The sequence below is a fragment of the Oryctolagus cuniculus genome, chromosome 18 (genome assembly GCF_051225735.1).
Source record: "Oryctolagus cuniculus isolate XC-2025 breed Fujian yellow rabbit chromosome 18, ASM5122573v1, whole genome shotgun sequence".
NCBI classification, from domain to species: domain Eukaryota; kingdom Metazoa; phylum Chordata; class Mammalia; order Lagomorpha; family Leporidae; genus Oryctolagus; species Oryctolagus cuniculus.
In genome coordinates this window covers 60,149,538-60,173,533 of record NC_142884.1, presented here as the reverse complement: position 1 = coordinate 60,173,533, position 23,996 = coordinate 60,149,538, and the positions used below count along the sequence as shown (strand labels likewise).

General features: G+C 57.2%; 1 protein-coding gene and 1 pseudogene across 2 annotated transcripts; both read right to left on the bottom strand.

The window, feature by feature from the left end:
- Positions 1 to 1,123: 1,123 nt before the first annotated feature.
- LOC138846733 (cocaine esterase-like) lies at positions 1,124 to 9,153 on the bottom strand (annotated as a pseudogene). Its single transcript, XR_016225252.1, has 10 exons — positions 9,008 to 9,153; positions 5,972 to 6,176; positions 4,939 to 5,077; positions 4,164 to 4,297; positions 3,824 to 4,082; positions 3,318 to 3,415; positions 2,773 to 3,050; positions 2,205 to 2,407; positions 1,649 to 1,721; positions 1,124 to 1,420 (listed from the first exon to the last, which is right to left on the bottom strand). The product of XR_016225252.1 is annotated as a cocaine esterase-like (transcript).
- A 2,085-nt stretch (positions 9,154 to 11,238) lies between these two features.
- LOC138843114 (cocaine esterase-like) lies at positions 11,239 to 23,688 on the bottom strand. Its single transcript, XM_070062580.2, has 13 exons — positions 23,597 to 23,688; positions 22,753 to 22,940; positions 18,208 to 18,412; positions 16,818 to 16,959; positions 16,035 to 16,168; positions 15,695 to 15,953; positions 14,653 to 14,751; positions 14,264 to 14,404; positions 14,082 to 14,162; positions 13,727 to 13,871; positions 13,163 to 13,300; positions 12,581 to 12,653; positions 11,239 to 12,152 (listed from the first exon to the last, which is right to left on the bottom strand). The coding sequence occupies exons 1-13, from the start codon at positions 23,686 to 23,688 to the stop codon at positions 11,966 to 11,968; spliced, it is 1,884 nt and encodes a 627-aa protein (XP_069918681.2). The 3' UTR covers positions 11,239 to 11,965.
- Positions 23,689 to 23,996: the final 308 nt, after the last annotated feature.

The following is a 23,996-nucleotide window of genomic DNA, read 5'->3' as shown; positions in this document are numbered from 1 at the left end:
GTGTGGTCACGCTCGCTCTCCTTGAAATCAAAGATGCTTTTGTGCACTGCCTGTGGCTGCTGCTGCTGTGAATCCTCATCTCCATGGGGACAAGAACCTTGAGTAAAATGTAAGACCCAGCAGGGTACGTGTAGTCCTGTGACAGCAGTGGGGGGGCCAGGAGTCAGCCTGAATGTAGGAAACATCAGGCTCCGTGCAGGAAGGAGGAGCAGCCTGGGCACGGGAGCCCCCAGGGGAAGTGGACCCTGGCTCATGAAGGCTGACTTTGTGGCTCCTGAGAACTGGCCTTGACCTCTGCTCAGCCCAGGGCTCTCTCAGCCACTATGGCCAGGGCTAGCCCAGGCCATGTCCAGAGGGAAAATCATTATCTGTGTACCCCATGTGGGTGGCAGGGGCCCAAGCACTTCGGTCATCCTCTGCTGCTTTCCCTGGTGCCTTAGCAGAGATCTGGATCAGGAGTGGAGCAGCTGGGACCTGACTGTCATTCATACAAGGTGCCAGGGACATGGTTAGAGGCTTAACCCCCTGTGCAAAGCAACAGCCCTATACGCCCAGGTTTACTGCATCAATGATTCATGGTATCCCAGCTCTGTAGATAAGGAGGTTCCTTAGAGAGCTGAGGGTCTAAGAAAACGTGGCAGGTTCACTCAGGTGAATGTGACTCAGCTGTGAAAGGACTGGAACACTTTATTTGTGCTGCATGGATGGGATTGAGGGCGCCACTCATGGCAGCCTGCAGGGGTGAAGCCAAGGTGACTCCTGGAGTCCGGGTCCTCTGTGGCCTCTAAGAAATGTGAGATTACAGGTCATGCTGGGAGGAGGAGGAGGGGTCTTAAGGCACCAGGGGTGGGCAACAATGCCCAACGCAGTTCCCTTCTTGTGGGGAGGGCCTGGGGGTGGGAGGACAGGAGAGGGAGGGTGTGGAGAAGGTGGAGGTGGCAAGAAGCAGGAGGGGCCCAGGGCCCAGTGGGTGTTGAGGAAGCAGGGCTGGCACTTGTGTTGCCCAACACAGCTCCAAGGAGGGTGCATGGAATGTGTCTCACACGAGGGACCCAGGGCAGGCTTGGCAATGAACCTTAAGCCGTGTGTTCCCTATAACGGTCTGCTGAGTTGACAGAGGCAGGGAGGATTGAGTGGTCACATTAGAGTGTCTAATGCATCTCTCTGTGGATGTGTGTGAGTGCATCGGGGCCCCACCTGCACTGGAGCCCCTGTCCCCCACCCCCACACAGGCAGCTACAGCTCCGTGTGCTGCTCAGCGTCTCTTAGCTCCTGGACCCTCTGGGGCAGGGTGTGGGTCCAGAACTGGAGCCTGCGGGCCTTCAGGGCCTGGCCCACTGCAGGCTGCACGTTCAGCTGCAGGTATCGCTCGTCCTGGTCGAACACGGGCCAGTGCGGCAGGCCCTCGCTGTTGGGGTTCCTGCAGACAAGACGTCAGGAAGTAGACGTGAGCAGCTCGTGGCCCACCCCAAGGTCACTGGGAGATGGGAAGAGTGTGCCTCTTCCCAGGCCCCTGTGAGTGCTAGTGGGTCCTGCAGCTGGGGTGGGCACTGTCACATGACTTAGGTCCCTGGATGCTGGTGAGGTCCCCCCACAGGAGGGAGGGCAGAGGGTCCCAGGTCCCTGGGTATTTGGGGGGTTGTCTCACCCGTTGCGAGCAAAGTTGGCCCAGTACTTCATCACCCTCCTGCTCAGCAGCTCTTCCTCCTCAGTGAGGGGCACTGCAGAGGTGAGGGGCAGGGTCAGCGTGGGCCACCGCAGTCCTGCTGCCCCATCATGCACCACGCTTACCAGCCCAGGTGGAGCAGACCCTCAGCTGTTCGCCAATGTCTGTGTCTCTCCCTCACTAGTGGGACCAGCCTTTGTCATTTTCATGTCCCAGTCATCCCCTAAGTCATCTGCTCTGGATATTTCTTTACCTGATGGTTGCTTCCCTCTGTCCCTGGGACATTTGTAAGGAAACAGACCTGACTTTGAACCCAAGTGCACCTAGGCTGGACACTCATTCCTGGGAGGGCAGAGGGGGAGGGAGCAGAGGCTGTACCCTGCGGGCTCTCAGACCCAAACCTGGCTCTGCCCTCTGAGCTGTAAGGCTTTGGACCCTGGATCTCATCTAAGCCTCAGGCTTTCATCCCAGTGGGGGTGCAGAGCCCCTCAGAGAGAGCCTGGACCTCATTCTATCCTGTTAATGGAGGAAGATTCACCTTTGCTGCCAAAGAAATGTGATATGAAGACAAAGAGTAGCTCATCGCCATGGTCGGCCCTCACGTGGGGCGGCCTGAGGTCCTTTGTGAAGCTGGGTCGATGCTGGAACTCGTAGAAGTAGACAGGGACGTGGGAACCTGGGGATGAACAAGGAGATGTGTGACCATGGGAAGCACAAATCACTGCCACACTAGGCTGGATCCTGGCAGTATAGCAGAATCCCGGGTGGAGCAGGTGCACTGGGCATGGCCTGGATTAGATCTGGCCTTGCGCTTCCTGTCTATGAGGTTTGGGAACAGCCGTCTCCTCCTAGTTCAATAGAGGCCATATTCATTTCCAGGTTCAGTCATGGGGGTTTAGTGAGTGGAGTGACACCAAGTCCCTTGCACCCCGGGACCCCCTTAAGACATGGATCCAGGCTACGGGAGACCCCTCCCCAAACACACGGCAGAGCCTTGGTTCCCAGATTCCCTGTGTGGGCAGGTGTCTGGGATGCGCTCTGTTGTGGCAGGAGCCTGGGGGCCTCACCAAGTGTTTTGTTGCTTGATGGGTAATCTCCCGCATCGCCTGTCTGTCTCTCTCCTCTTGAGGGTCAATGGCAAGTAGGAGCTGATAGAGAGTCAAGAGTCCCATGTTGGCATGGCTGCGCGTAGAGTTTTGAAGCCCAGAAACCTGCCCACTACATGGGCAATGTGGGCACTCACCTTGGGGATGACCCAGCCATACTCATCGTTGTTGACACCAATGATGCTGGGGACGGGTTGAAAGTCAGGCGAGGCCAGCAGCTCCTCGGGGTGTCTGTGCAGGAAGACTCCGTCCACCACCCCTGGGATGAGCATGAAGGCCTGTGGGGTCACACGGGTCAGGGAGAAAGTTTTGTTGCAGGTATTTTATGCTGCCCTCCTTGTAAATCCCCCAATTTTGGCTCATCCCAGGCTGAGCCCAGGTTGCTCCCTCCCACCATGGGGTCCCCAGCCTGGCATCCAGGACTGAGCCTCCTGTTCCCATCCAGGGCTGGGATGTCAGGAGGCATGGATGGGAGGAAGCTGTCCCGGGGACTATGAGGTGCACACAAGCCCATCACTCCCTCACCCACGTGCACGGGGCCCGACCTGGGTGATGGCCAGCATCTCCTCTTCACTCTTGGCCCGCAACAGCGCACCAGGGTCTCAGAGTCCACCTGGCCACAGCCAGACAGGTTGGCCACCACCTGTAACGGGACCACACAGGGGCTGGCACAGCCATGCTGGAGACTGGGGGTTGCCCACGGCCCCATTGAAGGCAGATGTACCCCAAATCACACAGGGTGTGGTGTGTGCACGGCTGCAGTGGAAGCTGATTGTTGCTCCTGCCCCATGACTTGGCACCGCCCAGCCGCAGTGGGCAGCACCTGCTGTGCTGGTTGCTGACAACATGGGGCTCAGGCGGGCAGAGTGGCAGAGCCAAGAATCACCTCTGTTACCACTGGGGCTCAGATGGCACATTCTGACCCCAGAACTCCTCAGCAGTTCGCAGATAGGCTCAGTGCCTGTGTACCCAATGGTCCTCATAGTGACCACTTCAGCAAGACTAAGAGAGGCAGGAGCAGCAGTGCTGGCTGGGCAGGGAGGACACTCACTGTGGAGACCACCTCAGACGAGCTGGTGATGAGGCCGGGCATCAGGGCCACCCCACTCTCCATGATGGCTCCGTGGAAGAGACCTTGAGACATGGGTGACAGCACATGGGAGGACACACTTGTGCCACCCGCAGACACGCCGAAAATGGTGACCCGCCCAGGGTTGCCTGCAAAGTGGGCAATATTCTGCTGGACCCAGCGCAGCGCGGCCACTTGGTCCAGGTAGCCCCAGTTGCCGGTGGCATGCTGGTCTCCAGTGCTGAGAAGTGGCAGGGACAGGGATCACAGGGCTGTCCTGGTGCCACACTTCCCGTAGGGCCCACCCCAGCCCAGGTCTCACCTGAAGAAGCCCAGGACTCCCAGGCAGTACTGGATGGTGACCACCACCACGTCCTCAAATGCCGCCAGGGCAGAACCGTCATACATGGAAGCCATGCCCATAGTCAGGCCGCCACCGTGGATCCACACGATCACCTGGGGGTGAAGGATGGACCTTGTGGCTCCCCCCAGCCTAAAGCCTGCTTATCCCCTTCTTGGTCTAACCAGTGCCTGTTGTCTGTGCAGGTGCCCAGCACACTGAACTCCACCCAGACAGCAGGATCTGGGCCATGATCCAGGGTCCCAGTGCCAGCAGGAAGGCCAGACCTCCCATCCTTGGAGTTCTAGCCCTTGTTTCAGAGCTTGGCTGCGTCAATTCCAGAACCTGCAGTGAGGTGGAAAGCTAAGGGCTGAGTCTTGGTCCTTCCACATGGATGTCATTCAAAGTGCCCTCCCTCCCCATGGGCTGCCCAAGCGTCCATGGCTGATTTCCTGTGTGACCTCCAAGGTCAGCCCTCACCACACAGCAGAGTGAGTCTCCTGGGTAAGAGGATGATGGCAGTGTCCTGAGGCCATCCAGGACCCACTCATTCTGACCTCTGACAGCAGCCAGGCCCCTGGGACCCCACGCCCAGGCCTCAGCTGGCCACCGTGGGGGAGCAGCTCTTTTTGGCTCTGAGAGTGAGAGGATATGGACAGGGTGTGCTCACAAGAAGGCCCGTGCAGGGTTTCTCTTTTCTCATCTTCTAGCAGAAGGCAATGCCCTCCCACCCCAGCTGACCGTGCCCCACACTCACAGGCAGGTCAGAGCCCTCACGGGCATGTGCAGGCGAGTAGATGTTGAGGTACAGGCAGTCCTCGGACATGGGGATTGAAGATGGGGTGATGTTCACCTGCAGAACATCTTGACCCATCATAGCCAAGTTCTGCAGACACCTGGAGCCACACAAGGCAGGATGCTAGTCCAGGGCTCTGCTGTGGCCCACACCAGACCCTCCCCATCCCCTGCCTCCTGCAACGCTGCTCACTCATGGTCCTACTCTACGCCCTTCCCACCATGATACACCTCTTAGACTCTGGGCAAGTCGGGATGGCGCCGACATCCAGGGAGCCTCAGGTGTGTGAGGGACTTGGGCACCACTTCCTGACTCTCAGGAGACTTGTGGGAGGTCGTGACTGCAGTGACACTCAGTGGAGGTGACATCAGTGCTGGATGCCCAGACCCAGCCATGCCCGGAGCAGGCCAGCCTCCCACACACACCGCCTGGGTGGACAGATGGCGTTTCTCCAGGAAGGCCAGGTGGGCTTCTGTGGCCTTAATTCTAGACTCACTGGGAACCTCATCACTCCCACACTCTCAGTCGTAAGGACAGACAAATGTCCCTTGGCTAATATCCTTTGGCTCAGTGACCATGGCAGCCACCAATGTTCCCTTGTCAGGGACCTGCAGGGTTTGCTGCTGGAAGTCAGGGAGAGCAGGGACTCCTACAGATGTCATGGAGCCAAGCTGGACCTCACCCAGAGCCAGCGCCCCTGGCTGCACAGAACCTGTGGCGAAAGTGAACGAGGGGAGGTGGGTCTCTGCTTCTCTCTGCAGCACCTGGAGCTCACGCCCTCTGAGTGTCAAGTCCTGGGCAGGAGCCTGGCGGCAGCCAGGAGCCTCCTGAGCCTTCGCAGGCTTGCTGGAAACCTGCACATGGCAATCCTGCACACAGGAGGATCGTGGCTTTCAGGTGTGAGTTAAAGGACAGCTGGGCCTGGCCCACTGCTCAAAGGATCTCCTCCCCCCACCCCAGGGCCAGAGCTTCCCTGTGCCCTGGGAGGGCTTACATGGCTGGGTGGGAAGTCCCGTCCCTCACTCCACTCCAAGCTTCAGCAGGTTCAGGAGGTGCAAAGCGCAGCGGCCCCAGAGGTGGCTTGGCAAAGGGAATTCCCAGGAAGGTGTGGACGCCCGCATCGGTGCCTTCCACGTGGACCAGGCTCCCGCGCACCTGCCCCGTGTGCGTGTTCCGGATGGGGCTGGCAGAGTCCTGGCCTGGGGGCAGAGAGGTGTCAGGTGGGGGCTCCCCATCAGCTGCCCTCCCACACTGCTGCTGTGGCCTCTCCTTGGCATCGACACCTCGGACTTGCCAAGGACTTGGACCTACAAACAGATTTCCTGCAAGTGCCTTATGATTCCACTCAAATGACCGTCCAGAAATAGCGTTTCCATAGTGATAGGAAGCAGAGCCGTGTGTTTCTGATGCTGAGGCCAGGATTGCACCGAGTGGAAGAACTGACAGAGTGATCTCTGTGAATGGAATAAACAGCCATGGAAGTGCACAGTGGACATTGTGCAAGGCGCTGGGAACCTTGCTGGCCCCTGAGCAGGAGGCCCTAGGCTGGGTGGACAGAAGCCCACGATACCAGTCACCTTTTCCCACTCATGGTTTTTAATTACATTCTTCCTCTATGTGGGCTCAGGAACCATAGAAGCAACGAACTTTTCAGACCGAAAATATTCAGGAAATATATTGTGTGTCTGTGCTCAGTATTACAGACTTTTCTCTCACTCTTCCTGACACTGATAGAACAGTTACTCACCCAGCACTTGCGTTGTGTGGTAGAACTCATCTGGGGGTGATTTAACGTGTGCCAGAGAACTGTGGCACATACACGCACACACGATGCGGCTTTCCGCAAAGAACTCGAGCGTCCCAGTTTTGGAACAGGCGCTCTGAAATTTAGGAATAGACTCCCAGTTCAGGAATAGACTCCCAGTTTAGGAATAGACTCCCAGTTCAGGAATAGACTCCCAGTTTAGGAATAGACTCCCAGTTTAGGAATAGACTCCCAGTTTAGGAATAGACTCCCAGTTCAGGAATAGACTCCCAGTTTAGGAATAGACTCCCAGTTTAGGAATGGCCTGCAGCCTGCTGGAGGACCAGCAGAACGCACCCCTCATCTGATGCACCCTGTGGCTGATCTCAGACACACCCCCCTGTGGCCAAATCAGACTTTATTATTGGTGTGGCTGGGCCAGGGAGTTAAGAGTCTTTGCTTCAAACTCCCCTTCCTCTGGCTCACGGAAGGGGCTTTTATACACAACACAGAGCATAAGCTGGGAAATGGGGTGGGGGGAGTCTGAGCTCTAGGTAGTGTCCTTAGCATTCATCTCCCTGAGCTGTGGCTCTCTATGGGCAGATTTGTACCTGGATTTCAGACATGCACACACCCTGTGTCCTTTCATTGTCAACCTGGTGACTGTTCCGTTCTGAGTGGTCATCTACATTGTTTGCCCTAAGATTTATTTATGTGTTTGTGTGAAAGGCCGAGCTACTTACAGAGAGAGGGAGGAAGGAAGAGAGAGACAGAGATCTTGCACCCACAGGTTTACTCCCCAAAGGGCCACAATGGCTGGGGCTGGGCCAGACCAAAGCCAGGAGCCTGCAACTCCATCCAGGTCTCCCAAGCACTTGGACCATGTCCCTCAGCTTTCCCAGGGGCGTCAGCAGGGAGCAGGATCGGAAGTGGAACAGTCAGGACTCAAACCTGCGCTCACGTGGGATGCCAGCTTCGCAGGTGGCAGCTTAACCCTCTGGGCTTCCACGCTGCCCCCTCGATTCTTTCTTTAAGGAATAAGACTTTTGCAGGAATAAAAAGCAACTTACTCATTAGAATACGGCCAGGGGATTTATTTTTGTGTTCTTAGCGGGGGAGTGGACATGGGGCTCCTCCAGGGAGAAACTGGGCCTTTTTTTTTATCTTTGGGAGACTCTGTGACAACACCAAGAGACAACTGGATTCTTTCCGAGTATGAGACCAACAGGAAATACCGTTTGAGCCACTGGGGCTGGAGTTCCGGCCCCGCAGCTAACCTGCCGCCGGTCACACCAGCATCCCGCATCAGAGTGCCTGTTGGATCCCAGCTGTTCTGCTTCTGATGCAGCTCCCTGCTCATGAGCCTGAGAAGGCAGTGGAAGCTGGCCCAGGTCCTCGGGCCTGATTCCTGGTGTCCACAGGGCCCATCCCCAAGTGTAGCAGCCATCTAGGGAGTGAACCGGCAGATGGAACCGCATTTGCTCTCTGGTCTCCCTCTCTCAGTCAATTTTCAAATAAGTAAATATTTAAAAATCGATAAATGAATAAAAATGGCAACTGCATGGCCGGACTGAGCTTCCTGCCAGGCTCAGACATCCTTGAGAGTCTGGGCAAAGGGCGGGGAATGGTGGAATTCCAGCTGGGTTGGGCACAGGGGAGGGTGAGTGTGGAGCCCCTGGGCAGAGTAGATTGGACAGGGTGGGGGAGAAGACCTGTCAACCTAGAGCATCCAGGGTCGGACACCCAGGCCCCATCTCACCTGGGTGAGCTCTGGGAAGGTCAGGGAGGGCCCGGGCAGGCACAGAGACCCTGGTCTTTGCCTTCAAAGGAAGCCTCTGGCCCCAGGGCAGCCCCGTGGGCTGAGGGGCCCTGTGGCCTCTGAGATCAGCCGGGGCCCCCATGTTCCCTGCTATTAACCTGCAGAGGGGACCAGGTGCCTCTGGTCAAGAGCACCCCAGAGTGTCCCTGGCAACAGGAAGATGTCGCTAACTGTTCTCAGGACTGCGGGCGGCGGCGCCATACACACAGGATGGGAATGCCCGGACCCCTCAACGCAAGCCGCCCTCTTAGAGCCCCTCCTGTTAGGCGCACTCCTAGGTGTCTGGGGCCTCGGGCAGCCCTGACCCTCTCCAAGCCTCAGGGACCCACCCTGGGTGCGCGAGTCTCCGTGCTGTCACCTCTGCCTGCTCCACCAGCCCTGGTGTTGTCCTCCCAGGGCCGCAGGCTCTAACTGTGGGATTGTGCAGATCTGACCCGGGTCCTTGTCGCCCACCGCGGGAGCCTCACCATGGGCTGGGACAAGGAGGAGCAGCAGGAGCCAGCAGACCAGGGCGCTGAGCCGCGCGTCCATTTGGTGCGTCCCCATGGTCCGAGGCAGGTCCACGAGTGCACTGCTGTGGCCACCAGGCTGTGCTGGGCGCTCCAGGGGTGGATCAGGGCCTCATCCAACCTGTCCAAATGGGAGTTTGGTCTGGGCGGAGAGCAGGCAGGGCAAGCCCAGGGGCGGGGCTTGGCAGCCAGGCTAAAGTGGGACTGAGCAGGCAGAAGCCAACACACAGGTGAGGAATGGCCTCCTCCCCTCTATCAGGCCCCTGCGTGGTGTGCCGGGACCCTCCCCTCTGTCCTGGGGTTCCTGTGCTCACTGTTCTGGCAGCTGTGGCCCAGGAGGTGGAGAGCAGGGAGCAATGGGCTGTGACTGCAAACACCGGGAGAGTCGGGGGCAAGATCAGGACCCCTCCTAGAGAGAAGCAGGATGACCTGCGGGGACGCGGGACTGGTCTGGCGCCTGTGCTGGGTGGTGACTGCCCCCAGCACTGCCAGCTCCACCCCGGTTTCAGGACTCAGTTTACCCATTCAGCTGTCTCCACAGGCCCCTTCCTACTCAGTCATGGCTCTTTTGAAAGGCACACGTGACCCTGGTCCTTCTTTTCCCTTTGTTTAATCATTGACTGACTTAGTGTCTGGAGGGAGAGATATTCCCCAAAGGCCTGCGGTGGTTGGGCCTGTGCCAGGCCAAATCCAGGAGTCAGGAACTCAGTCCCGGTCTATTGCATGGTGTCAGGGATCCAAGTAGGTGAGCTCTCACCTGCTGCCACCCTGGGTATATGTGCCTGGGATGCTGGAATCAAGAACAGATCTGGGTGGGGGCACCTCTTGTGGAACCCGCTTCCCATATGGACGTTGGTTCGAGTCATGGCTACTCCGGTTTCAATCCAGCTCCCTGCTATTGCACCTGGGAAAGCAGAAGAAGATGGCTCAAGTCCTTGGGCCCCTGAATTCACATGGGAGACCCAGAAGAGGCTCCTGGCTTCAGATTGTCCCAGATCTGGCCATGGCAGCCATCTGGAAATAGAGGCAGTCGATATAAGCCCCCCCCCCCACCTCTGCCTTTCAAATACATGAATAAAGCTTAAAAAAAAAAAGAGCAGATCTGGGACTCAAAGGCAGGTGCTTCAATATATCATTGTGGGTGTCCCACATGGTGTCTTAACGGCTAGGCCAAGGCTCCCTCTGTCGGTGGCACTTCTTAAGGTCTATCCCCCTGATCACTTGTGACTTTCCATGTCCCCAGCTCCCCCCAGAGAGGTGTGTTCTGCACATTTCATAGGAACCTGTGGATCTGAACCCAGCGAGGCACTCCTGAGCCCCTGGAGAGGCACACACTTCAGTGGCAGCTTCCAAAGCCTGTGTCCCTCCAGGCTACAGGGAAGCCAGCGTGGCACAGGATCCAGCCTCAGCACTGGGAGAAATAGTGTCGGGAACAGCCTCGAGTGGCCTTTGGTACCCGCTGAGAATCAGCCATGGCTTCTGAGTGCTGCCCCTGCCCCTGCGGTCACAGGAATCCATCAACAGAGTGAAGAAACACCAGCAGAAGGGGAGGAAACAGTTTCAAATGATTCATCTGACAAGGGATTGATGTCCAGAATATATAAGGAACTCAAACATTTGCCTTTTAGAAAGGCAAATGGTCTGAATGCGTAAGTTTCCTAAAGATGCTACACAAAATCTAAAAACTCTGAAAGCAGCCAACATCACTGGTTATCAAGGAAATACAAGTCAAAACCACAACGAGAAACCAGCTCACCCTGCTTAGAAGGGCTACCATCAAAAGGACAAAAATGATAAATGCTGGTGACGAGGAGGAGGAGGGGGAACTCCTCTACACGGTTAGCTGGAATCTAGGGAGGTCTTCAAAAAGCTAGACACACACCTACCAGGTGAATTCCTGATCCTGGGCGAATATCCGAAGGAAGTGAAAGCAGCATGTCAAGGAGACACCTGCGCTCCGGGGTTCGCTGCGGTACTGTGGGCAATAGCCGAGCTGTGGAAGCACTGCGTGTTGATGGGCAGATGAAGATGTAAAGCTGTGGTACATACACAATGCGGTGTGACTCACCCATAAAGGAGAGTGAAATCCTCTCACTTGTGCAATGTGTTTGCACGGAGGACACTGTGTTAAGTGAAATAGCCAGCCGCAGAGAGACAAGCACCATGCTTACACTCACTTTTTTTTTTTTAATACTTATGTTTATTTATTTGAAAGAGTTACAGAGAGAGGTAGTGCCCGAGAAAGAGAAAGGTCTTCCATCCGCTGGTTCACTCCCCAAATGCCTGCAGCGGCCAGAGCTGAGCTGATCCAAAGCCAGGAGCCAGGAGCTTCCTCCAGGTCTCCCATGCAGGTGCAGGGGCCCAGGTACTGGACCATCCTCCACTGGCTTCCCAGGCCATTAGCAGGAAGTCGATTGGAAATGGAGCAGCCAGGACTCAAACCTGCACCCATATAGGATTCCGGCATCCCAGGTTGTGGCATAACTGGTTGTGCCACAGCACTGGCCCCTGCACTCACTTGTAGAAGCTACACAAGTTGACCCCGTAGCAGTAGAGAGGACAACAGTGGTCACCAGTGGGTAGGAGAGGCAGGAGGAGAAGCCTCTGCAGAGGTTGGGTAACAGTTACCAGAATACAGCTGGAAGCAAGAGGGTGTAGAGCTCTAGGTCACGGTAGGGTGACTGAAGTTTACTCCTTATCGTGTATGTCAACAGAACTAGAAGACAGAGTTCAAGGATCCTTAAAGCAAAGAGCGCTAAGTATCTGATTTGACCTTTGTAGCTGCATGCACGTTTGCGGCATGAATGCTGAATGGGCCGGCTGAGTGGATGGCCGTGGATGGAGGATTCAGCCGGCAGTCCCTGCGGTGGTGCGGGCACTTTCTCCTGAGCCCTTCCTCCTGCCTAACACAGGCGACTACAGCTCTTTGTGCTTCTGCTCAGGCCCCATCAGCTCCTGGACCCTCTGGGGCAGATATTTGGTCCAGAATTTGCGCCTGCGGGCCTTCAGGGCCTGGCCCACTACAGGATGCACGTTCAGCTGCAGGTATCGCTCGTCCTGGTCCAACACGGGCCAGTGAGGCAGGCCCTCGCTGTTGGGATTCCTGCAGGAAAGACGTCAGGAAGGGTGCACCACGGTCACTCTGAGTCCTGCCCAGCCCAGCCCTGAGCACCGATCTGGCGTCTGCCCAGGCCACCTTGCACGCCAGGAGGGGTGGGGAATGGGTTTCCAGAAGCAGGAGAGCAACACCTCCCCCTAGTGTCAGGCCCATGTGGGGACCCAGCGTCCTGACCTGGCCTGACCCTCCCTCACAGGGAGTCACTAGGCAGAGCAGCTAATGGCCACCCCAGGTCACTGGGAGATGGGAAGAGTGTGCCTGGGGCCAGGGCCCCTGTTAGTGCCAGTGGGTCCTGCAGCTGCCGAGGGCGATATCACGTGACTTAGGACCCTGGATGCTGGTGAGGTCCCCACAGAGGAGGGAGGGCAGAGGGTCCCAGGTCCCTGGGGAGTTGAGGGGGGTGGTCCTCTCACCTGTTCCGAGCAAAGTTGGCCCAGTACTTCATCACCCTCCTGCTCAGCAGCTCCTCCTCCTCAGTGAGTAGCACTGCATGGGGGAGGGGCAGGGTCAGCTCGGCCACCCCAGTCCTGCTGCCCCATCATGCACCACGCTCCCAGCCCAGGTGGAACTTGACTCTGAGTGTCCCAGGACTGGCTGTCTGCCTCCTTCCTTCATTCCCTGGGGGGCTGGGAATGCCCAACACTCTCTTCCTCAGCTCAGCCTCTAGGTCACTGGACAGCTGCTCATTCCTGGTCCAGAAAATTCCTTTCTTCTTCTGACTCAGGGAACTCATTTAGGAGACAAATACGCTTTCAAAATACCTGCCTCTGCTCCCCCGCTGGACCCCGAGGGTGGGCAGAGGAGGTCGGGCCCAGGTTGCTGACGGAGGGCTCTGGGATTCCAACCCTGGTCAGCCTTCTGAGCTGTGAGATGTTGTGCACCTGAGCCCGCCCTCTGTCAGAGCCTCTCTTCTCCATCTGTATAGCACAGGCGATGCCGCTGTAGGGACCAGGCCATGCTTGTGCCCCATCTCCAGAGGAAGGAGGAAGACTCACCTTGAGTGCCCCCAAAGAAGGATCTGAAGAGAAGCAGAACCTCGTCACCATGGTCAGCCTTCACATGTGGCGGCTTGGTGTCCTTGAAGAAGCTGGGCCGATGCTGGAACTCATAGAAGTAGACAGGGGCGTGGCAACCTGGGGCATCGGGGTGGCAGGGTGGACAAACCACTGTCTGCAGACCAGTTACCTGAAGCTTTCCTGCCTCACCCTTGATGACGGGCTATCTTGTTCCCGGTGGACTAAGTGATGGAACAGCACAAAGTGGAGCAGGAGCAGTGGGACCAGCCTAGGTGGATTCACGGCCTTGGACTTCCTAGCTCTGTGGTCACGGGAACGTCCCTGAAGCCTGTTCACCTCCCCTCAGCTTCCTCATCTGTGAACGGGGGTTTTCTGCCTCCTGGAGTAGCCATGAGGAGGAACTGAGATGAGGGGCATCAAGAAGCTGAACTCGGGGGCACAATAAGGACGTGGACAGGGACCAGGACAGCACAGACCTCACCAGGGACCCATAGTTCTGAGCTGCTTTCTTGCCAGATTGGCCTTGGTCACAGATGAACTCACGCCGAAAATGTGCCACTTGGAGGGCAGGCATCGCGAAGATCAAGTCCCCCATCATCTCCAGGAACCGGGTCTTGAGGGTCTGGGGGTCCTCACTGCTCCCCAGATACTCCTCCATCAACAGGTCCCCAAACTCAGGAGGCAGCATCTGGCGCAGGTGATGGAGAACATGCGGGTTAGACTCTGGGGCAGAGGGGCGACAGGTTCAGGGTGGAGGAGTCAGGTCGTGGGATGGGAAAGAAAAGGGGGAAAGGGCCACGGTGACCCCCCACAAGCCCAGCCTTAGCTCATGGGGTCGTTGCACGGGCAGTATCTTGGAGCTGCCCTCTCCTTTGGAGCAGGAAGCCAGGAGCCCCACCTTCGGTTTCGAAGATCTCTGTACAACAGCTTGCATGGTCCCTCTGTCTATTGCATTCTGTTGGTCATAGATGCCCATGCTCTGGGAGTGAGAGGAGAGTCTCAGGTTGGGTTGGATGGTTCTGGAGCTGAGTGGCCCCCCCATCCATGCTGGACACACAGTGGCCTGGAATCGGGCCTCACCGAGGGGATGATCCAGCCGTACTCATCGTTGTTGACACCAATGATGCAGGGGACGGGTCGGAAGTCGGCTGAGGACAGCAGCTCCTGGGGGTGCCTGGGCAGGAAGGCCCCGTCCACCACAGCAGGGATGATCTTGAGGGCCTGAGGGGACACTCAAGTCAGGGCACAGGGTCAGGTCCCAGACCTTCTCTGATGCCTTCCACCCCTCCCTGGCTCAGCCCAGTGCGCTCACACCCACCCTCAAGAGGCTGGGATGTCCTCACCTCCACTTCCCACCCAGGACCATGAGGACAGTGAGGCATGGAAATGAGGTGCCTGGCCCAGGAAGTATGATGGGCACTCGGACCCTCTGCCCCCCTTCCCGCCATCCCCTGTGAACTCAGCCTGACCTTGGTGATGGCCAGCATCTCCTCTGCACTCTTGCCCCGCAGGCAGTCCACGAAGGCCTTGGAGTTCTTGTGGTCACAGGCAGACAGGTTGGCCACCATCTGTACAGGGACCAAGCAGGGGCTAACTCATCCTTGCAGGGAGGGAGTGGAATTTACCCAAGGCCCTGGAGGGGACGCACAGGTGCACCCCAGATGTCACAGGAAATTGTATGCTATTTGTGTAGTTTTTAAAAAATAAACATATCATATAATTCCATGAATGTTTTATAAGTATTTATTTATTTATTTGAAAGGCAGAGTTAGAGAGAGAGGACACACACAACACACACACACATGCGAGAGAAAGAATGAGAGAGAGAGATCGTCCATCTGCTGGTTTATTGCACAAACGACTCTAAAAGCCAGGACTGGCCAGGAGCTTCTTCTGGGTCTCCTACATGGATGCAGGGACCCAAGGACTTGGGCCCTTGCTGCTTTCCAGCCGTATTAGCAGGGAGCTGGATAGGAAGTGGAGCAGCCAGGACTCAAACCTGCACCCATATTGGAGCTGAGGCTGCAGGACACAGCTTCAACCCACTGAGCCCCAGCGCTGGCCCTGATTGTGCAGTTTTGATGTTGCCCCAACTTCCCCTAAATTCGCAGGTACCAGTCAGGGTGACCAGCACAGCTGCTTAGATGGTTGTGCCCACCCTGGAGGTCCCCAGGGTGACAGCGTGGCAGGGCACAAGCAAACTCCATCACCGCAGTTGCAGAGCTGTGTGAATGCTGACCCCCCACCACCACCCTTCACAATTCTGGGCAGGCGCCAGCTCTGAGGCTCCCAGTGGTCCTTGCTAGGCTCAGTGAATAGACAGAGTAAGAGAGGCGCTAAGAGACATGAGGTGAGGCAGCAGGTCGGTTCTCCAGGTTCTCCCTGCCAACCTCAGTCCTCCCTCCCCGATGCCCTGCTCACACACGACCTTTCTCCCATGTCTCTCCCATCAAGTCACAGGCCACAGGTCCTGGAGAAGCTGCTGGGGCTTCTGCAGTGCAGGGGACTCACTGTGGAGATCACATCAGACGAGTTCATGATGAAGCGGGGGAGCAGGACCACCCCACTCTGCAGGATGGCTCCGTGGAAGAGTCCTTGGGACATGGGTGACAGCACATGTGCAGAAACACTTATGGCACCCACAGACTCGCCGAAAATGGTGACCCGGCCAGGGTTGCCACCAAAGTGGGCGATATTCTGCTGGACCCAGCACAGCGCAGCCACTTGGTCCAGGTAGCCCCAGTTGCCAGCGGCGTGCTGGTCTCCAGTGCTGAGAAGTGGCAGGGACAGGGGTCACAGGGCTGTCCTGGTGCCACTCTTCCCGCAGTGCCCACCCCAGCCCCGGTCTCACCTGAAGAAGCCCAGGACTCCCAGGCGGTACTGGATGGTGACCACCACCACGTCCTCAAATGCCACCAGCGCAGAACCGTCATACATGGAAGCCAAGCCTATAACCAGTGAACCCCCATGGATCCACACCATCACCTGGGGAAAGTCAAGGCCAATACCACAAGGTTCCCACCCAGCCTAAACCTCACCTGGGCTGCCACCCGGACTACCCAGCACTTGGCTCGGTGCACCTGCTCATGGAGACAGAGCTCCAGCACGGGGCAGGACCTGGGCCCTGTTTCAGCAGGAGGAGCTGGCCTTCCATAGTTTTTCCTCCACTTTGTGCATTAAAGCCTGGTTCCATTACTCCCAGAACTCCTTGTGAGGTGTCAAGGAAACGGGTGTTCCCCTGGTTGTCCCACATGACATTAATCAAAAGTGTCCCGTGAGTGCACTTGGATTCAATTACTTTACTATTAGCACTGACCCTCAGATAGTCCATGGCTGGGTTTTGATGACCTCTAAGTGCAGGCCTTGGGCCCCTGAGTGGTCTTCCTGGGCACAAGCCAGCTGGGTGGGTCCTAGGTCTGTCCCAGGGCCACAGCCTCTGACTTCCGGGAGCCCCTAGGCTCTGAGACTCGTTCTCTCAGGGTCAGGTGCCCACCTGGGTAAGAAGCATTTCTTGGCTGATGTTGAGAGGCTCCTCAGCAGATCACATGCCGTGTGGCCCCTCCCATCCTATGCTTTCTCATCTTGTAGCAGAAGGCAATGCCCCCCACCCCGGCCGACCCTGCCCCGCACTCACAGGCAGGTCAGAGCCCTCACGGGCACGGGCAGGCGAGTAGATGTTGAGGTACAGGCAGTCCTCGGACACGGGGATGGACGGCAGGGTCAGATTCACCAGTTTCAGAGCCTGTGTATTCATGGCAGCAATGTCCTGCAGACACCTGATGACCGCCCACGTGAGAAAGTCAGTCCAGGGGCCGGCCGGGGCCAAACCGGACCTGGGTCTGGACTTTCTCCCTGCAACCTCGGTCCTCCCTCCCCGATGCCCTGCTCACACACAACCTTTCTCCATGTCTCTTCCCATCAAGTTGTAGGCCACAGGCTCTGGGAAGCTGCTGTGGGTTTCTGGGGAGGTCTCAGTGTTGTCGAGGGCTCTGGAGCCCACTGCCTCGGAGCTGGGAAGCCTTGATTTTAGGGGACTCTGGGGAAACCCGCTGATGAAGTGTGATGACATTCACTGCTGTAGCCCGGTCCCCACTCAGGCCTGGAACAGGGCACCGCCCACACACAGGGGTTGCAGGAACGGAACATGGAACTGCTCCTGGAAGGGCAGTGGGACGTTCCCCATCCTACACACACACTCTCAGGGAGCCTCCTCACTTCAACACAGGTCCAGTCCTAAGGAGAAAACAAATCCCGGGGCCAGCACTGAGCAGATAAAGCTGCCGCCTGCAGTGCTGGCATCCTATATGGGCGCCGGTTCGAGACCCAGCTGCTCCTCTTCCAATCCAGCTCTCTGCTTTGGCCTGGGAAAGCAGTAGAAGATGGCCCAAGCATGTGGGCCTCTTTTCCCATTTGGGAGCCCCTTTAGAAGCTCCTGGCTCCTGGCTCGGATCAGCGCAGATACGGCAGTTGCAGCCAATTGGGGAGTGAACCAGTGGATGGAAGACCTCTTCCTCTCTCCCCCCCCCTTCTTCTCCCTCTCCCTCTCCTCTCTGTGTGTAACTCTGACTTTCAAATAAATAAATAAATCTTTAAAAAAACAAATCCCTTGGCCACAGGCACCTGGCTCAGTGACTCTGGACATTGTCCCCAGGCAGCCACCACCGCTGCCCTCCTCAGGGACCTGCAGGATCTGCTGCTGGAGTCAGGGGCTGCTGCCTGCCTCGCGGAGCCCCCTGAACCCGTCCTGGGGACAGCGCCCCGACTGAAGAGTCTCTGCTTGTTCTTCAGTCCCTGGAGCCGAGGCCCTCTGAATGCCAAGCCAGAGCCAGGAACCTGGCAAAGCCACTGCACCTCCCCCCGGAGCCATAGATGATTCATGGGAAAAAGGCTCATGGGAATCTGCTGAACACGGAGGGAAAACAGACTGGGGTGTGGGTGAACAGACAACTGTGCCGTGCCCAGGGTCTAGAAACCCCTGACCCCACCCCAGGGCCGGAGCTCCCCTGTGCCCTGGGAGGACTTACATGGCTGGGTGGGAGGTCCCGTCCCTCACTCCACTCCAAGCTTCAGCAGGTTCAGGAGGTGCAAAGCGCAGCGGCCCCACAGGTGGCTTGGCAAAGGGAATTCCCAGGAAGGTGTGGACGCCCGCATCAGTGCCTTCCACGTGGACCAGGCTCCCGCGCACCTGCCCCGTGTGCGTGTTCCGGATGGGGCTGGCAGAGTCCTGGCCTGTGGGCAGAGAGGTGTCAGGTCGGGGCTCCCCATGAGCTGCCCGCCCACACTGCTGCTGTGGCCTCTCCTTGGCATCAGCACCTCGGCCTTGCCAAGGCCTCGGACCTACAAACACTGGCTTTAGCAGCTTCCTGCCTGAAATGCTCTCCCCTCACCTCTCCGCTGACTCATGACCCATTCAGAAGAAATATCCAGAATTAGTAAACGGCAGAGGCAGAGAGCAGATGGCTGGGCTCTAGGAATGAGGTTGGCGGGTGTTGTGGAGGGAAGGTGAGTGCATGCGGCGGCCTCTGAGGATCCTGAAACCGTAACTGAGCAGCAAAACCTGAAAACGAGGGTGCAGCTACGGAACTGGCCATGGGCAGAGGCTGGAAGAGGAACAAGCTAGAGAAGCCTGCATCCCTGGAAGTGCTGGGCTAAGGCTGCTGCAGGCAAGTGCTCAGATACAAAGAGACTAGGAAGGGGCTAGAAAATCCAGAGACTGGTTAGGTGGCCCTGCCCAGCATCCTGATGGAAACGTGGACAGTAAGGCCACGAGCCATGTTGTCGAGAGCTACCTTATTGGAAACTGGAGTCAAGACCACCTTTGTCACACAGTTGTGTCCATGCCCTGAGTGATTCATGGAAGGAGGAGGAATTTGAGAGAGATGACTTAGGATAGCTGTTGAAAGAAATTTCTAAGCAAAATATATAGAAGGAGCCGAGGGACTGGAGCTGTAGCGTAGCAGGTAAAGCCACTGCCTGCTGTGCCAGCATCCCATTTGGGCGCAGTTTGAGTCCCGGATGCTCCACTTCCAATCCAGCTCTCTGCTATGACCTGGAAAGCAGTAGAGGTTGGCCCAAGTTTTTGGGCCCTGTACCCACACTGGAGACCCGGAAGAAGCTCCTGGCTGCTGGCTTTGGATCAGCACAGCTCTAGCCATTGGGACCATCTGGTGAGTGAACCAGTGGATGGAAGACCTCTCTCTCTCTGCCTCTGCCTCTGCCTCTCTGTAACTCTGTCTTTCAAGCAAATAAATAAATCTAAAAAAAAAGAGTGCAGCTATTTGAAAGGTTCACGAAGAATAAAGTGTATTTAAAAAGAAGAAGAAGGAGGAGCTGCATGGGTATTGGTAGTTACTTTCAGTGAGATTTACCATGAGGCTCAGCAAAGGGAATCGGTTTAAAAATGTGGGAAATTCACAGCCTGCTCACTCAACAGCAAAGGAGTTTGGGAAAGAATATCCATGGTGTGGCCAAGGAACCACTTGCCAAAGAGATTCCTGCAGAAGGAAGCCAGGCGCTATGCATCGAGACAACAGGGCATTCTGCAGCCTCCGGGGCCATCCCGCTTAACACAGGCACAGGAGGCTGGCAGGGCAGAGTGGTTCCAGAGAATGGCCATGGTCACTGCTTTGCTTCCCATTGAAGTGCTCTGTGGCTATTCCAGCCGTGTTAATGAATACCCAAAGGGAGCGACCCACAGACCTTGGTGGCATCTCTCGGGTGCTACATTTGCAGAGGTGCGCAATTCACGTCTTATGGTGGCAGTGGGGGTCTTGGTGGCTTCCACTGAGATTTCAAAGAAAAGTTGGGGAGCCAGGCTGAGTCCTCCTCCAGGGGAGAAGCCACAGCAAACATTTCCCACTAGAATGCACAGGAAGCTATGGCACAGGACTATTCTTCTTAGACCCTGGAATTGTGTAGCCCTGTTCCTCTGACCCCCACACACTGTGCAGTGCCAGGTTGGGAAAGCTGAGGGCACCAGCACACCACCTGAAAGAGTGATGTAGGCAGGGAGGTAGCCAGAAGGAGCTGAGGGCTATACCGCCCAGACCCTAGCCCCTTCCGTGCTGATCCGACATGGCTGCAGGTTCAGCACAGCCACTGCCCATCATGCACCTGAGTTCGCGTCCCATCATGCACCAGACCCTACGCTGCTTCCTAGATTCCACCACATGCTCTGAAGCCACATGTGCACCAGACATGGTGCAGCTCCTAGAGAGAACTACGTGCGCTGCAGCCCTGCCCAAACCTCTGCTTTCATTAAATATTCAATTAGGCTCTGCCTTGGGCACTACCATCCTGTAAAAGGACAACACCGAATCTTGCAAATTGCAACACTCATTTTCTCCTGAGATTGCCCACGTTCCTGAGGGTGTACTTTCCCTTTGTCTTCAAATAAACCTTATATTCCTGCTCCCCTTTATCTACGTCTCCTGGAATTCTTTCACATGTGGAAGCAAGAGCCTGAAACAAGTCTAGTGTGAGATGACCTCTCTCTCCCTCTCTCTCTCTCTCACTTCCCCCCTGCACCAGGAGCAGCTTCACACCTGTGGCCAGCAAAGCCAAAGCCCTGGGGGCTCACACCGCCCCTACTGTAGTGTACATGAGGTTCTGGACTTGGAGTTTCAAAGATTTAGCGATTGCACTGCTGGGTCTGGATTCGGGACCTGTGAGCCCTTTCTTCTTGCCTGTGTTTTCCCCTTGGCATAAGGACGATCACCGCTGGTGCCTGTTGCACCCCTATTGCTTGGAAGCACACGAGTTGTTTGCTTCATGGTTCACAGCTATCAGAAGTTGGCCTTGGGTCTCAGATGGGACTTGGGACCTTGGACTTCTGAGTCATTGTGGACTGAGATAAACCCTTGCAGACTATTGGCATGAGATGAACGCTTTCTCCATTGTAAGAAAGACTCATGGGGGTCGGGGCACAATGCTCCAGGTTAGCTATGGGTGTGGCCCCCAGAGTTCCTGCGCCGGGGGCATGGTCCCCAGTGTGGTGGTGGTGGCAGTGAGGGATGACCTCAACTTCGGGGGGGGCAGCTCCCCTTCTTTCCTCACGGAGAGAGTTTGCCTGTACCCACGACTGTGAGTGCATATTGACTCCTGAGGACACTCTGAGGCATTATGTCTACGGTTCTGGGACTTAATGGTCCCAGCAGAAGAGCCAGAACCAGCTGGGACAGAAGGAAGAGCGAGTCCCTGTGACCTGTCAATGATTCTTTATGGACATGGGTCCAAGCCAAACCACTATTTTAAACATGCAGATCCTTGTTCCTAAAATATCCTTGTCACCTCTGAGAGCCTGGAAGGGGTGGATAAAGGTTGATTCTTTCCTGGGAAGAATAGATTGGGAAAGGGTAGCTGGAGAGAGTCAGGTCCTACAAGTATGGCATTTTGTGTGACAGGATCAAGGGCTGGGGACTCTGCCCACACAGCTGCTGTAGAATAGTCCCGAAGCTGCTTGGAGGAGTCACCATAGAACCCCAACACTGGGGTCCCTTGCCTGTGCACAGTAAGCCAACCACTAACACCAGGGTGGTGGGAAAGACACATGGGTATTTACTGCCAAGTACAGAGCAAGGAGCCACAGGGCTAGCACTTAACTCCTGGTCTCTCCAAGGGCGGCAAGGCCGGCAATCTTCAAGTTCAAAGCCGGCGAGGAGCAGTGCCAACTCAGCTCGCAGGGGCACCTGGCTGGCCCCCTTCCTTTGATTGGCCAGTGAAGGTGGTGAGCATGTTCCCTCTGGAATGGCAGAGGTGGGCTCCTGTCCATCTGGGCCCAGGGATAGATGGGTTCTGTGTTTGATCAGGGCTGGTGACTTCCTGACAAACATCTCAGCTGAAGTCTAACACCTGGACCTCAGCTCTGTCAGCTGTAAGAGGGAAAAATGAATCCCCACCTTGCAATCTGGGTGCTGCTTGGAGGCGAGCACTGAGATGTTAGCTATAGGTGAGGGACAACTAAACTGCAGGGCAAGGGAGAGATACTGGAATCTGATAAAAATCTGCACCAAACGCTACCATGGTTGCATAGCCCTGGAGGTCAAGGTGAACCTTAGCCCCAGGTCAGGTGCAGGGACTGAGAAGGACCTGGTGGCCATCGGATCAGCTTTGCTTTGTGGAGCTGGGGGCTTCCAAATCCCCAGACTGTCAGTAACCTCGCCTGGGGCCCTCGCTGGAGGGGGCCAGGAGGCACATCAGGCCAAGGGGTTGACTCTCAGAGCCAGCAGCACCAGGAAGGTTTATCGCGGTTGTGACTCCTTCTGCCAGCTCCAGACCCAAGCCCTGGAAGAAAACGGCCCCAGTTCCCACGCCTCCGCCTGGCCCAGGGCTGCTGACCCAGACCAGCGCTACTCAGAGCCATTGTGCTGGGCGCACTCCTCGGTGTCTGGGGCCTCGGGCAGCCCCCACGCTCTCCAAGCCTCAGGGGCCCACCCTGGGCGCGCGGGTCCCGCGCTGTCACCTCCGCCCGCTCCACCAGCCCAGACGTTGCCCTCCCGCGGCCGCAGGCTCCAACTGCGGGATTGGGCAGATCCGACCCGGGTCCCTGTCTTCGCCCGCGGGAGCCTCACCGTGGGCTGGGACAAGGAGGAGCAGCAGGAGCCCGCAGGCCACGGCGCCGAGCTGCGCGCCCGGTCGGTGCGGCCCCGTGGTCCAAGGCAGGTCCGCGAGTGTGCTCCTGTGCCCCAGAGGCTGTCCCAGGCCAGAGTCTGGCCTGGGCGGGGAGCAGGCGGGGCGCCGCGGGGGCGGGGCTCGGGGCCTGGCGGGAGAGGGGGACTGAGTGGGCAGAGGTCGCCTGCGGCTCTGGGACCAGCAGGTGGGGGCACGGCGGCCTCCACCGAGTCCCTGCCACTGCGCGGTACCTGGGACCCTCTCTGCAATCCTGGAGTCACGAAGTTCACTGGCCCAGGAGGGTGTTGGGGGCGGGGCTGCCGAGGAGCTGTTATTGGAACAACCTGGAGGGCTTCTGGTAGGCGGTGCTTGGTCAGGCTCCCACAGAGAACTGGGATGATCTTCAGGTGGGGTGAAGGACAGCCCTTGAGAAAAGCCTGGCATGTGTGGCTTGTCCCCCAGTCCTGGGACCTCCTCCCTGGCTCTAGGACTGGTAGGTTACTGGGTCCCATGGCCCCTCTTTCCTTAGAGTCCGTGCTCTGAGGTCTCTGTGGGCCCCCTCCCTACTGAGTCACAGACTTGCTTTCCAAACTCCCAGGTGACTGGGGCACTTAAGGACACCTCCACCCCCCCCCCCACACACACCCCAGTTCTCTGTGTTCTACCTCCTGCTGACGTCTGGGGCTTTTCTCCACTTGACAAACCATGAGAGCCTGCTAGTCTGACTGCTAGGCAGGAAGACAGGAATCAGCCTGCAGCCTATGTGGGGGGGGGGGGGGGGAGGAGGGCGGGCACACAGAGCACCTGCCGGAGGACCGCAGCAGCCTGGGCAGCATGCCCGGCAAGCAGCCCAGCGTCTGCACCACACAGCCCGGCCCACACTCCAGGAACTTCATAGGGGCTCTCGGCCTCCCCCCAACCCCGTAAGGAACGCACCCCAGGAGAATCCTCTCTGCCTGGCGCCAAGTGGGCCACCTGCTCTCAGAATGAAGTGACACCCTGACAGCAGGGACTCCATTTCATTGACAGATGAGAAAAAAAGAAAAGAAAAGCACCCCCCAGCGTGAGACTATGGTCTATAACTGAGACAATAGCAGTACACCACATTATGCTTGGCAGAACATAGAAATCCCCTAGCTTGATTGCTCACGCGCAAACACCTGGACCCTAATGTCACGCTTGTAGCTGGTAGAAGTCCCATGTA

Coding starts and splice junctions, on each gene's coding strand:
- LOC138843114 (XM_070062580.2), bottom strand. CDS start 23,688: ATGAAGTTCCTGGAGTGTGGGCCGGGCTGTGTGGTGCAGACGCTGGGC. Junction 22,941..23,596: donor CTGCTGCGGTCCTCCGGCAG/GTGCTCTGTGTG, acceptor CTCTCCCGCCAG/GCCCCGAGCCCCGCCCCCGC. Junction 14,163..14,263: donor ACGGCTGGATCATCCCCTCG/GTGAGGCCCGAT, acceptor TCTCACTCCCAG/AGCATGGGCATCTATGACCA.